The 12,067-nt window shown below is 40.8% G+C and overlaps 1 protein-coding gene and 1 non-coding gene across 2 annotated transcripts in view; both read left to right on the top strand.

Moving 5' to 3' along the window:
- Positions 1-11,628, top strand: part of IMPG2 (interphotoreceptor matrix proteoglycan 2) — a 68,254-nt gene extending 56,626 nt beyond the window's left edge. The window contains exons 13-18 of the mRNA XM_030861040.2: positions 583-1,886; positions 2,501-2,720; positions 7,806-8,016; positions 9,300-9,488; positions 10,833-11,034; positions 11,545-11,628. Of these exons, the coding sequence (XP_030716900.1) occupies positions 583-1,886; positions 2,501-2,720; positions 7,806-8,016; positions 9,300-9,488; positions 10,833-11,034; positions 11,545-11,628 (2,210 nt within the window). The remainder of the gene's footprint in view (positions 1-582; positions 1,887-2,500; positions 2,721-7,805; positions 8,017-9,299; positions 9,489-10,832; positions 11,035-11,544) is intronic.
- Positions 78-149, top strand: TRNAQ-UUG (transfer RNA glutamine (anticodon UUG)). The gene has a single exon. It is a non-coding gene; the product is annotated as a tRNA-Gln (tRNA).
- Positions 11,629-12,067: the final 439 nt, after the last annotated feature.

Genomic DNA, 12,067 nt, shown 5'->3' with positions numbered 1-12,067 from the left:
TATGAGTAATGAGTCCAGGATTTTGAACATTGGGTGAACCTGAAGGCTGATGTATAATAAACATAATAAGGGGGAGTTCCCTGGTGGTCTAGTGGTTATGACTCAGAACTTTGACTGCTGTGGCCCGGGTTCAATCCCTGGTCGAGGAACTAAGATCCCACAAGCTGCATGGCGCGGCCAAAAATAAAAAAAATAAACATAACAAGGAGATGGAAATTCCTTGGGAATTTTCCTAGGGAATTTTCTTCCTAAGTTTTTACTAGATTCACTCTTTGTTGTCAGTATGGCTACCAGCAGTTCTTTATTTTCAGGGAGTAAAAATAATCACGTGTTTGAAGATGAATTTTTTCAGTACCTGATGTCTTGTTATCCTCAGTTAAGGGGGTTATAATCATGAATGACTGTACCATATCACAAAAACATAATCATACCTTCTTGTTGTTTGCTGGATTTGGCAAAGTAAAAGTCAGCAACTGTCTGTCGTAATCTAATGGGGAAAAATGGGTAGCTGGTTTTATTAGGAGGACTGGGAATATATTTTGGCATCTATGTAGATTAATTCATGGTAAACTCTATTTTTAGGATTAACTAAAGTTAAAGGATCAGAAGATTTTCTTTCTGTTGATCCACTGCCTTCAAGCCCATTTAGTCGTCCTATGCCAAAAGAAATAATACCATCCATGGAAGACTCTGGGGTGTCTTTGACATCCTCACCATATCCGGTCTCCTCTGTCCCATTTGATATTCTTGCTAAAGAAGTAACTACGCCTTTTGGCATGGACTCTTTGGCCTCCAAAGTCAAAGGCCAATTAGAAGCGAGCACTTGGATGCCAGACACATCTATGGAGAAAGAGTTCATATTTGAGAGTGGTTTAGGTTCAGGGTCTGGGCAAAAGGTAGGTCTGATTACTTGGCCATGGAGCAAGACTTCATTAGAGAAGAGCACTGAACCATTTTCCAAGTCATGGCTTGAAGTTGAGGATTCAGAGGATTTACTTTTGCCAACTGAGGATACAGATGAGAAACTAGTTATAGATGACAGAATAGATTCCATAGATCAAAGTACTGAGCATTCAAAATATGGACATTTTGATAGATCCACAAACTTTGCAGAGGATGAGACCCTTGGTGGACCTACTGCGTCCATCTTTGCAGAGACCACAACTCAATCTGCATCTCCAGTTCTATCCAAGCACACATCAGAAGTACCTGACATTGACTATTATTCAATTACCAAATCACCTCCTCTACTGACATCTGCAGCAATCTCTGCTTCTACTGATAAACCAATTCAAGAAGAACCCTTTCTAAAGGAGGATATGGAACAAACTGCAGAGTCATCCAACCGTGAATGGTTTGACAGCAAGATTTCAGTAGTGAAGCCAGATGTGCAACCTTTGTGGACCATATTGCCAGAATCAGATGTAGTTTGGGTAAGAACTTCTTCCCTAGAGAAACTGTCCAGAGACACATTGGCAAGTACACCACAGAGTACTGACAAGCTCTGGTTGAAAGCTTCCATGACACAGTCTACCAAATTGCCTTCAACCACAAGTTCCACCCTGCTGGAAGATGAAGTCATTATGGGCGTACAGGATATTTCATTAGAATTGGACCAGATAGGCACAGATTACTATCATCCTGAGCTAATCCCAGAGGAAAATGGCAAGGTTGGTGGTTATGTGGAAATGTCTACAAGTATTCACTCCACAGAGATGGCTATTGTGGCTCAGCCAACAAAAAGTGAAGACTTGAGTCATACCCAAGCCGCAGGAGCTTTGGTGGTTTTCTTCAGCCTCAGAGTGACTAACATGATGTTTTCAGAAGATCTGTTTAATAAAAACTCTTTGGAGTATAAAGCCCTGGAGCAAAGATTCTTAGAACTGGTAAGCATAAGAAGTGAAATACAGGCATTAGTGAATAATCGTGTATGAACCACCCCTCTTTCCCCCCAGAGCATGAGATCTGAGCCAAGGAAAGTGTGGTCTGCTATGGATTTTCATTTCCTATCATCTACAAATACTGTAATGGCCTAGGGTTCATAGGAAAATAATGAGACAGGTGGTTACAAGAAACGGAAAACACAAAATGGTATGAGCCACACTTGGATATTGTATTCTTGGCTATTGTAACTTAGATACTGGATATTGTATTATATAATTTCTGGGACCGATACAAGTTTAAGATTTATATTCACATTTTATTGTGAGACCAGTGCTTTGTGGGTACCTGTAATGCCTTCACTGTCACGATCCTTTAGTGAAACAGAATAAACTCTCTGATGTCTAAAACTGTCTGTGAGTTCCATGGGGTTCGTAAATAACACTGAAACCTCATGACTCGCAAATAATTCACAATTCATACTTTTGTTGATGAACAGTTTAAATAACATAAATAGAATACAATTTGGAAAAGTGGAGGGGTTCATCTTTGTTTTCAGTATGTATTGAACAAAATGCAAAACTTTGTCAATAAACTGACCAATTTTTGTGTATTGTAGCTGGTTCCCTATCTCCAGTCAAATCTCACTGGTTTCCAGAATTTAGAAATCCTGAACTTCAGAAATGGCAGTATTGTGGTGAACAGCCGAATGAAGTTCGCCAAGTCTGTCCCTCCTAATGTCACCAATACTGTATACGTGATTCTGGAAGACTTTTGCACCACTGCTTACCAAACCATGAACTTGGCTATTGATAAATACTCCCTCGATGTGGAATCAGGTAATGATATTAAATACTATGGTGGTTTCTTAGTGGAACCTCGTTATTATTCTTGTGTAGTTTCTTCTACACTGAGTCAAGATGAATTCAATACTTATAGGTAAAAGAGTACTATGTCTGACAAATTTTCCACGTCTTGATAATTAGTAAAATATCTCTTCCAAGGATGTCAATATCATTCCGTTTTCAAAAGGATTGTCCACACTTGGCTTTACATGTTTACCTCCCATTTCCTTTTCTACCTGCTGTATCTGGCTCTCTATTTTACTTATCCATGGATCTGTTCTTATTACATCTCTACGCTGCCAAGCCCAATAGCTTTGGCCTTTCTTGCCTTCTATGTTATTTTCCTACGTTGTTTTATCAATTTCCATTATTGTAAGCCTAATATAAATGTCAGTAACTCTCCACATTTCTATATGCAGATCAGACTTATCTTCTGAGCTCCAGAATCAGAATGTAACTATGTACTTGATTATCTCAACTTGGATATATACTATGTATATCAAGCTTAGACTAAGCCCTTAGGCTAAGACTGAGCCCTTGTTTTCCATATCTGCATACCTTCCAACTAAATTTACCTCTCTCAGCTTTACTATCTTGATAAATGGAAGCTGTATCCACTCAGCTACTGAAGCCAGAAACGTGGAAAGTCATTCTGATATCTCAGTTTCCATCACCCCTTTTCAGTCACTCACAAACTGACATTGATTCTGAATTCTAAATATATCTCAAATCTATGTGTTTTTCTCTGTCTTCACTTCCCCTACTTTAGGCCAAGCCATCATCATCTCTCATTTGGACCAGTTTCTCCACTACCTCTCTTTTTCCCTCACTCCCATACCTTCCCATTCATTCTCCAGACAGTAGCCAGGGTGCTCTTTCTAAATAATCAGATTATTTCACTTTTCTGCTTGAAATACTTTCAATGGCTGCCTGGTTCAGTAGCCACAGGCCTGGTCCCTGTCTTCTTCCCCAGTATCGTCCAATGAAACTAACTTCTTTTCTCACTATGTTCTAGTCAAATTAGCTCGTTTTGGGTTCCTTAGATTTCCAAAACTTATCTTGACTTGAAGCTTTTTGCACATACTGTCTTCTTTGCCTGAATCTCTTTCCCCTCTTGGCTGACTTCTGCTTACCCTTTATGCCTCAGTTCAAATGTCTCTTCCTCAGGACTTTCACTGATTTCACCCATAATCTAGGTTGGTTCTTTTCCCTCTGTAGAGTTTATAACTATTGTAATCATGGTAACTTATGCACATACTTGCTAAATAGCTATTTTGCCCAGTTGAACTATCCACAAGGACTGAGACTTTATTTTATTAACCACTTGGTAGCCAAAACCTCGCACAGTGTCTTGCATGTAGAATGTACTCAAAAATACTGTGAATGAGTGAAATGAACCGTTGTTTTTATTTGGAAGACTTGGATGCAGAGGGTACTGCTGGATCCTCAAACCTTTGTTCTTTTTTACCTTCTATATACCGGAGGACAGTGGTTTTGAGTAGGAGTAAGGTGGAATGTCTGGGTTTGTATTTCTCCAGTGCTTTTCACTCTCAGACTGGTTTGGAAGCCAGCCCTATTCTTTAACCGGGAAAGAAGCAAACATTCTTTCCTTTGAAATCCTTGAAGGACCGTTATTCACTGAAAGTGAGGAAAATGATTTAGCTAATCCCCCTATAGCCAAATCTTTTGCCACTTGAGTTCTTTAAGGACATTTGCACATTCTTTGCCATGTGGTGTAGTGGAAGAAGCAATTAATTATAATTTGGAAGGCCTGATTTCTTGCCTCTGCTCTGCCATTTATTATTTGTGTGATCCTAGATGAGCTGTTTTATCTCTGAGCCTTACTCCCTCATATAGCAAATGGGGATAATGTTACCTGGCCTGTGTATTTCATGGGGCTATTCTAAGGATTAAACAAATAGCATGTATAAAAACATTTGACTAGCCATACAAATGCAAGCAGTGATGATTATAAAACTTTTGCAAAAGTCTACCCACTTCTTCTTCTTTTTTTTTTTTGTGGTACGCAGGCCTCTCACTGTTGTGGCCTCTCCCATTGCGGAGCACAGGCTCCGGACGTGCAGGCCCAGCAGCCCTGGTTCACGGGCCCAGCCGCTCCGCGGCACATGGGATCTTCCCGGACCGGGGCACGAACCCGTGTCCCCTGCATCGGCAGGCGGACTCTCAACCACTGCGCCACCAGGGAAGCCCTACCCACTTCTTTTTAAAGGGAAGTACATAAATAAGTGCATTTACCTTAATTTTGTATGTAACTCACATGTCAGCTCTATGCCAAATCATCCAGGTTTGTAGGGTCACCTTGTTCCTTAATATTCAAATGAATTTGCATTAGTCTCTCCCGTGTGCAGTGTAAAACCTGCATCCATGGCCCTCAACCCCTAATATCTCTAGGAATTATCAGGGAACTTAACTGTCTCTTAATCATCTCCAGCTCTGATTTCCTTCTGCTGGATTTCCAATCTCACATTTGTCTTGACGCTTGTGGTTGTTCTTTATGTTAATCCAACACAGATCATGGTCCCATGTTTTTACTTTCCCAAAGTACCTCTAACACAAGGCAGTTGATTCCATCAGATATTTGTTGATGATATGAGGGTGATGGAGGAATTTTTATTGTAGCACAGGAGATTACTGTCGGGTGTAAATATCCAAAAATTTCTCAGCCGCCCTTTCAAGGGTGTCTTTTAATGGACAATTTTTTCTCCAGGACTAAGTCAGCTACCATGTTACTCTGGCCACTCTGGCTGTATTTCCAGACCTTCTTCACATTTCCTCTACTCTCATTCTCCGGGACCCATCAATCCTTCTCTTAGCCTGTCCCTGGAAAACCAGAGTGTAATTCATTCTACAGTTTAGATCCCTGTCTCCCATCCCAAGATTAGCTCCAAGTCTACCTTTGTTTTCCCATAAAGTCATTAAAGTACTCTTCCAAACAAAGAGCTATCTATTCTGGGCCTCCACCTTTAACCTGCACAAAAGACTAAAAATCAACTTTAAAACTCCAGTCTTTTATTCACATGATTAAAATATTGGTCTTGGTCTCTCTCCTTGATCCGGGATCAAAAGGGAAGCATGTATCTTTTTCCTCTTATGGATTCTGTTTTTCCTTTCCCTAGACACTCACCCACACCCATGGAATGGTCACAAAGTTTTAGAATTTTTAAATAGAATTTTCCTATTTCTTGTATATTTTTAGTTAAAAGCCTTCAGATTAAACTATTATTTTATCTGAAGGTTGGCTAAAGATAAGACTGACTTGTCTCTTGCTTAATTTGTTTTAACATGTAGTGTCTCAGAAATTCTTGAATTTCCATCAACAAAGGGAGACTGTGCAATATCATCCTTCCCACCCCCTATATACACATATGTACCTCACTGCTAGGCCAGGATTAGATTATTTTCTGATTAAAAAGTCACAGGATGAATACCAGGGTAAGGATGTGAAGACTTAGGAAATACACAGTCGAATCCTGCTGTGTATTTCCCTTGTAGAAACCGCCATCTGTCAGCACATTTGTGTGCTCTTCTTGTTATATGAGCATCTTATTATTGGTCTCCTGTATTAGTTTCCTAGGGCTGCTGTAACAAAGGACCACAAACTGGGTGGCTTCTAACAACAGAAATTTATTCTCTCATAGTTCTGGAGGCTAGAAATCCAAATCAAGGTGTTGGCAGAGCCGTGTTCCCTCTGAAAGCTCTGGGAAAGAATCCTATCTTGCCTCTTCCTAGCTTCTGGTGTTCACCAGCAATCCTTGACACTCCTTGGCTTATAGATGCATCACTCCAATCTCTGCTTCTGTCTTTATATGGCCTTCTTCACTGTGTGTCTGTGTCTCTGTGTCCAAATTGCCCTCTTCTTATAAGGACACCAGTTATTGGACTAGCAGTAACCTAATCCCGTATGACCTCATCTTAACTTGATTACATTTACAAAGACCCTATTTCCGAATAAAGTCATATTCTGAGGTTCTGGGTGGATATGAATTTTGGGAGGATACTATTCAACCCAGTATCTCTCCCCATTCCTACATAGGGCTAAGAAATATCAGCTGCAGAGATCCTACAAACTCCAAGGCCACAGATTCGTGCAAAATGTCTTTAATTTTCACAGTAGCAAGGAAATCATTGACTCCGAGAGCAATATTAATTTATCTGGAATATCTGGAAACTGAGAGACTATGCTCTTTGTTTTTTAACCTCCCCTTTGTCTTCTGGCTAATTCTTATGCTTTTTCATACAGATGAGTTTATGGGTCATTTACAGTTATTTCCTCTTTTTGTGGTATCTTTGTCACCATTTGCAATTCAGAGATTGTCACTGACCAGTGAAGAACATACAGTGGAACCATGGTAGGATGGAAGGCCCATCCGTGGTCAATGTCTTTTATCATTTTTGACTGGTTTGTGTGTCCTAATTAATTTAAAAAAATCTCACTTTCTCTCATCCCATCAATGAAAAATGAAATTACTGAAGCTAAAATACTGTTGGGAATGGCCTGAGGAGGTGCAGGGCTGATTTGTTTTTCTGACATTAGCTGTCACTAATCTCCAATGTTCTTAGGCTGCTCTTATTGGGCTATACGCATCCCTGAGGCTTCCACCAGTTCTTCTCTGGATACTGTCTCTCCATCCATGTTCTCAGTGGGGTGGGCTGGGGGTGGGGCATGTAGCATCATGTGCAGCGTGGAGGAGGGTGACGGAAGGATAAGGTTGGTGGAAATGAACGGTACATGAAAACTGTTTAATTTAGATCTACAATTACATGGATTTTAAAGCTTCTACATGCTTCCTACATAAAACAGGTAGAGGCTCACCCAGGTCATTGGGTTTTATGGTTTGGCTCTGAGTTTCAGAGAAATTTGACAAAAGCTCATCAATCAAGGATGAATCAGAAATTTTTTGTGGTGTGGATGGTGGTGTTGTATTTCAGTGATTCAGGAAGGGGATTGGATGTTCACGGTACTTTGGATGGGGGAGCCGTAGTGGAGGGGTTTCATGTACCCCAATTCCTGTGTTTTGCCTTTCCTTGTATCGTTTTCTGGTTTGCTTGATGTTTTAGGTGATCAAGCCAACCCTTGCAAGTTTCAAGCATGCAATGAATTTTCCGAGTGTTTGGTCAACCCCTGGAGTGGAGAAGCAGAGTGCAGATGCTACCCTGGGTACCTGAGTGTGGAAGAACTGCCCTGTCAGAGTCTCTGTGACCTACAGCCCGACTTCTGCTTGAATGATGGAAAGTGTGACATCATGCCTGGGCATGGGGCCATTTGTAGGTATGCTATAGTTAGAGATTTTGGCTTCACAAGATTAGAGATACTTCCTCTGAAGAAAAGGGATCTGCGCCTATGATGTTAGGATGATCACAGCAATATTTATTATAGAAGTTATATCTAGGAAATAGATCGGTGCCATCGAGTCCTCCTGTGAGGACTGAGTCAGTTCATAGGCCTGAATTATACCCAGTTCAGTGGGTTATTTTATCTCATGCTCTTAGGGAGCTGTAAGAAAAACATTGCCTAGTGTCCTACAGAGAGTACTTAGAGTAGTTGGGGATTTTTGTGTTATGGTTCTTAGTGGTGATAACAAGGCAATTGGTGATCAAATTAGGTTTAGGCATATGATTGACACTTTACACTGTATCTGAAACAGAGGAGTTTTATTGTTCTATTTGAATTATGTTCTTAACAGCTTTGGGCTGCTCTTAGTCCTACTGAATATTCAAAAATAAAGAAAAGCAAGTATTTAAAATTGTGACAAATATATTTTAAGTATCTAAGATCTATTTTTTAAAGGTAGAACCAAAGAAAATGCAGCAGGCAAATGAGCAGATTCAGGTAGCCTTCCCTGGTCACTCCCCTTAAAAAGAGCAGAGCAAATCAACCTCCCAACCACATCCAACCAAAGTCACATGGTGTGAAAGGAGAGAATGCTGAGAATAAGCCAGGGAAACATCAATGAGAGGACAATTTGAGAATTTCAAAAAGGGCAAATGTTGGCATGGATGCCAAAAACAAAAGAAATAGTTGGAAATGACTCACACTTTTCTATGTGTAAAGTTTAGCTAGAAAACTAAGAGGAAAAATAGTCTCTTGATTTCCAGAGAAATGAATATGATTTTGAAAAGCAGTGATTGCTGCTCTGGGAATTGAAGATATTTTTGCACAAGTGGGTGGCCTCTCTGCAGTGTGATGGAAGGACGTGAGGAGTCTAGGGACCTGGGTTCTAGACCAGCTCTGTTGCTGACTAATTGTGTGATCCAACACCAGTCGTTATCCTTCCTGGGCCTGTTTTTCATTATCCATAAATAAGGAAGTTGACTTTCTTTAAGTCTAGTTAGTCTTTTATTCAGTCTTTACAAGTAGTCATTGAGGACCTCCTGGGTCTGTGCCAGGTCTCATGCATAGCCTTAAATCTTACCATTTAACCTCTTTACTGAAGCTTCATGTGGTCAGCATTTATTTCTCTACCTGTTCTCGGTCCCACTGTAGGTTCTGCTGTTACTTGTTACTTTCAGCAGAGTGATTCCATTTTGGGGCTTGGTCACTTCTCGTTCCAGGTGCCGGGTGGGCGAGAACTGGTGGTATCGAGGGGAGCACTGTGAGGAGTTTGTGTCCGAGCCCTTGGTGATAGGCATCACCATCGCCTCCATGGTTGGACTTGTCCTCATTTCTTCTGCTTTCGTCTTCTTCCTCATCAGGACTCTTCAAGCTCGATATGTTAGGAGAGAAAGAGAGAGACCCTTCAGGTAAGTACGGAAAATTGCTCTCTGATAGACTAAAATATTCCTTTTATTCATTCATTTTGTACTTCCTGTGTGCCAAATACTGGAAAGGATCAGCGTGGAGGGGAGAGGGCTATAAAGTTGAATAAAGACAGGGTCCCTGTCCTCAAAGTGTGTCAGATTGGAAACAAACATAAGCAACAGTTTGAACACGCTGCTAGGGTGCCTAGATGAAGAATGAATTTGTTTTGCCTAGGGGAGGACATCTTAGAAGTTTTAATGATGGCTATGGTATTTAGCTGGACCAAAGAGTAGATGTTTGCTGCAGGGGGTGGGTGGGAGACGTTCTAGCTAGTTGCATGAACATTAGCACAGTCGGAGAGGCACGCATGAATCTCACTGCACACTGAAGGTCACGGTGGGGGAGGGGTTGGAAGGGTGATAGAGATGAGGGGAGGCCCTATGTGAGGACCAGATCTGTTAGTTCCTTCCCCTTTGGCTCATTCCAGTGGTAATTAGCCAGACTTTAAATCTAGATAAGAATCTGACAAGAAATGGAATCTGGTTCTCTTTTTAGTTGAGCATAGCTTCATTAACAAAGGAAATAAAACTGGTTCTACTTGCTAGACTAAGCGATCCAAGGACCTTTTGAGTTGTAATATGATCACAATCCCGGGCTGTACTTTGTTTCTGTGCTTCCAGGTCTGCTTCGGGTCTAGGTTACCTCCCCTCATCCTCTGGCTTAGGCCCAGGAGACACCTCTCCTAGGTTCCTAGAGCACCCAGGACATAATTCCATATTGTTCTTATACTTTGTATTGGGTCTGACTTTGCATTAGACCGCAGTCTCATTCTGGAGAGATTCCAACAATTCTTTGTACCATCAGCATCTAGAATGTTCCTAGGCATATAATCAATGCTCAGCACATATTTGTAGACCTGAAATGAATTTAACTGAAGCCCATTCTCCCCTGTATTTCTATTTCTAGTAGATTCTTTGTGTGGTTTATCTACCCTGGGAATAATGGAGCTGTATTCATTTAATGAAATACTATTGGCAGACACATTTCCCCATCAGCATTTATTGGGTGCCAGGCACTGTGGGGCAAATAAAGATGAAGGAGACTTGGAACAGTTCCACAGGCACTTACCAGATAGTTGAGGAGATAATAATGATAACACGTGGTAAATAATTTTTGAGATTGATCTGGATATTTTTCACAGTCACCTCTCCTCGTCCCCCATTGGTATCCAGTTAGCCTCCTTTTCTTCCTCAACAGAAATCTTGCTCCAGGTTAATAGTCTTCCAAATAGTTGAGCATCCAACGAAGAACCTAATTCAATCATACTTTTCTTTTTGTGGCTCCAGCAGGCAGCCTGACAGGCTCTCGTCTGTGGAAAGAGCTGTAAAGCACAACCCCGTGTTTGAAAGTCACGGGGCTGATCTCGAGCAGTACGAAGGACCCTACCCTCAGCGGCCCTTCTACAGCTCCACAGGCAGAGAGATGATTGCTGGTCTGAGCAGGGAAGAAATCAGACAAATGTATGAGAACAGTGAGCTTTCCAGAGAGGTAGGAAACGTGGTTTTTCTGTTGCTGCTCTTCTGGGGGGGGTGTGTCTGTGTGTGTGTGTGTGTGTGTGTGTGTGTGTGTGTGTGTGTGTGTGTGTGTGTGTGTGTGTGTGTGTACAGTAGGTTGCAAGAAAGGTTGAAAATTATTTCATGATTAGTTTTTTACCTCATGCTATCTCCCAGTCGATGTGATATGTAGAGGGTATACAATTCTGCGCTGTCCTTATTTCCCACCCAGTGGGTCCTTTATCATTAATAGCAAATGCTCTCTCCCTCCACCCCCCCTCCTTAGAAATATATGTCTGGGTATTCAGAGCAGTTCATGTAGTAGCCACACCTTCCATTTTTCTGAAAAGGCCATTGTTTTCTATAGCTCTCCCCTGGATAGTTCAGAAAGCCACAATCTCTTATAAAAATTAGACCTCTTTTTTAAAAAGCTGTTAAAGTTTTTCTAATGCAATGTAGAAAAACTTTCTTTTCCTTTTCTTTCTTCTTCTTTTTTTTTTTAAAGGAAATTCAAGAAAGAATGAGAATTTTGGAACTGTATGCCAGGGATCCTGAGTTTGCAGCTTTTGTGAGAGAACATCAAATGTAAGCGTTAAGTTTGCCTTAGAGTTAGTGCCACAAGCATGAATACTTAATTCCTGTCCCTGTGACATGGGTTTTGTTGGTAACCAATGTTTGTTGAGTTCTTTTCAATTAATACACATCCACACAGATTACCTCATTTATTCCTCCTAATGCCTTTATAAGTTGAATGTTTCTTATTTAAGTTTATGAATGAGGAAAGGAAACCTCAAAAAGATGGAGGGACTTACTCAAGATCATGATGACAGCAAATGCCGGAGAAGATTGAAAACAAAGACACTCTGTTCTGGCCTAGAGCTCCCTGGCTCTGTCATATTTTCTTATTAATATAGATGTCACCCATTTGAGTAGCTGTAAATCCTCACATATTTTAACATATACTTCCTTTTCCATCTCTGTAGATACTTTAAAGTATGCTTTGAATGAGACAAATCTCATTAAAGTGT

This window comes from Globicephala melas, chromosome 4, assembly GCF_963455315.2.
Source record: "Globicephala melas chromosome 4, mGloMel1.2, whole genome shotgun sequence".
Taxonomy (NCBI): domain Eukaryota; kingdom Metazoa; phylum Chordata; class Mammalia; order Artiodactyla; family Delphinidae; genus Globicephala; species Globicephala melas.
The sequence above is the reverse complement of the archived record's forward strand: the minus strand, read 5'-3'. Positions and strand labels throughout refer to the sequence as shown.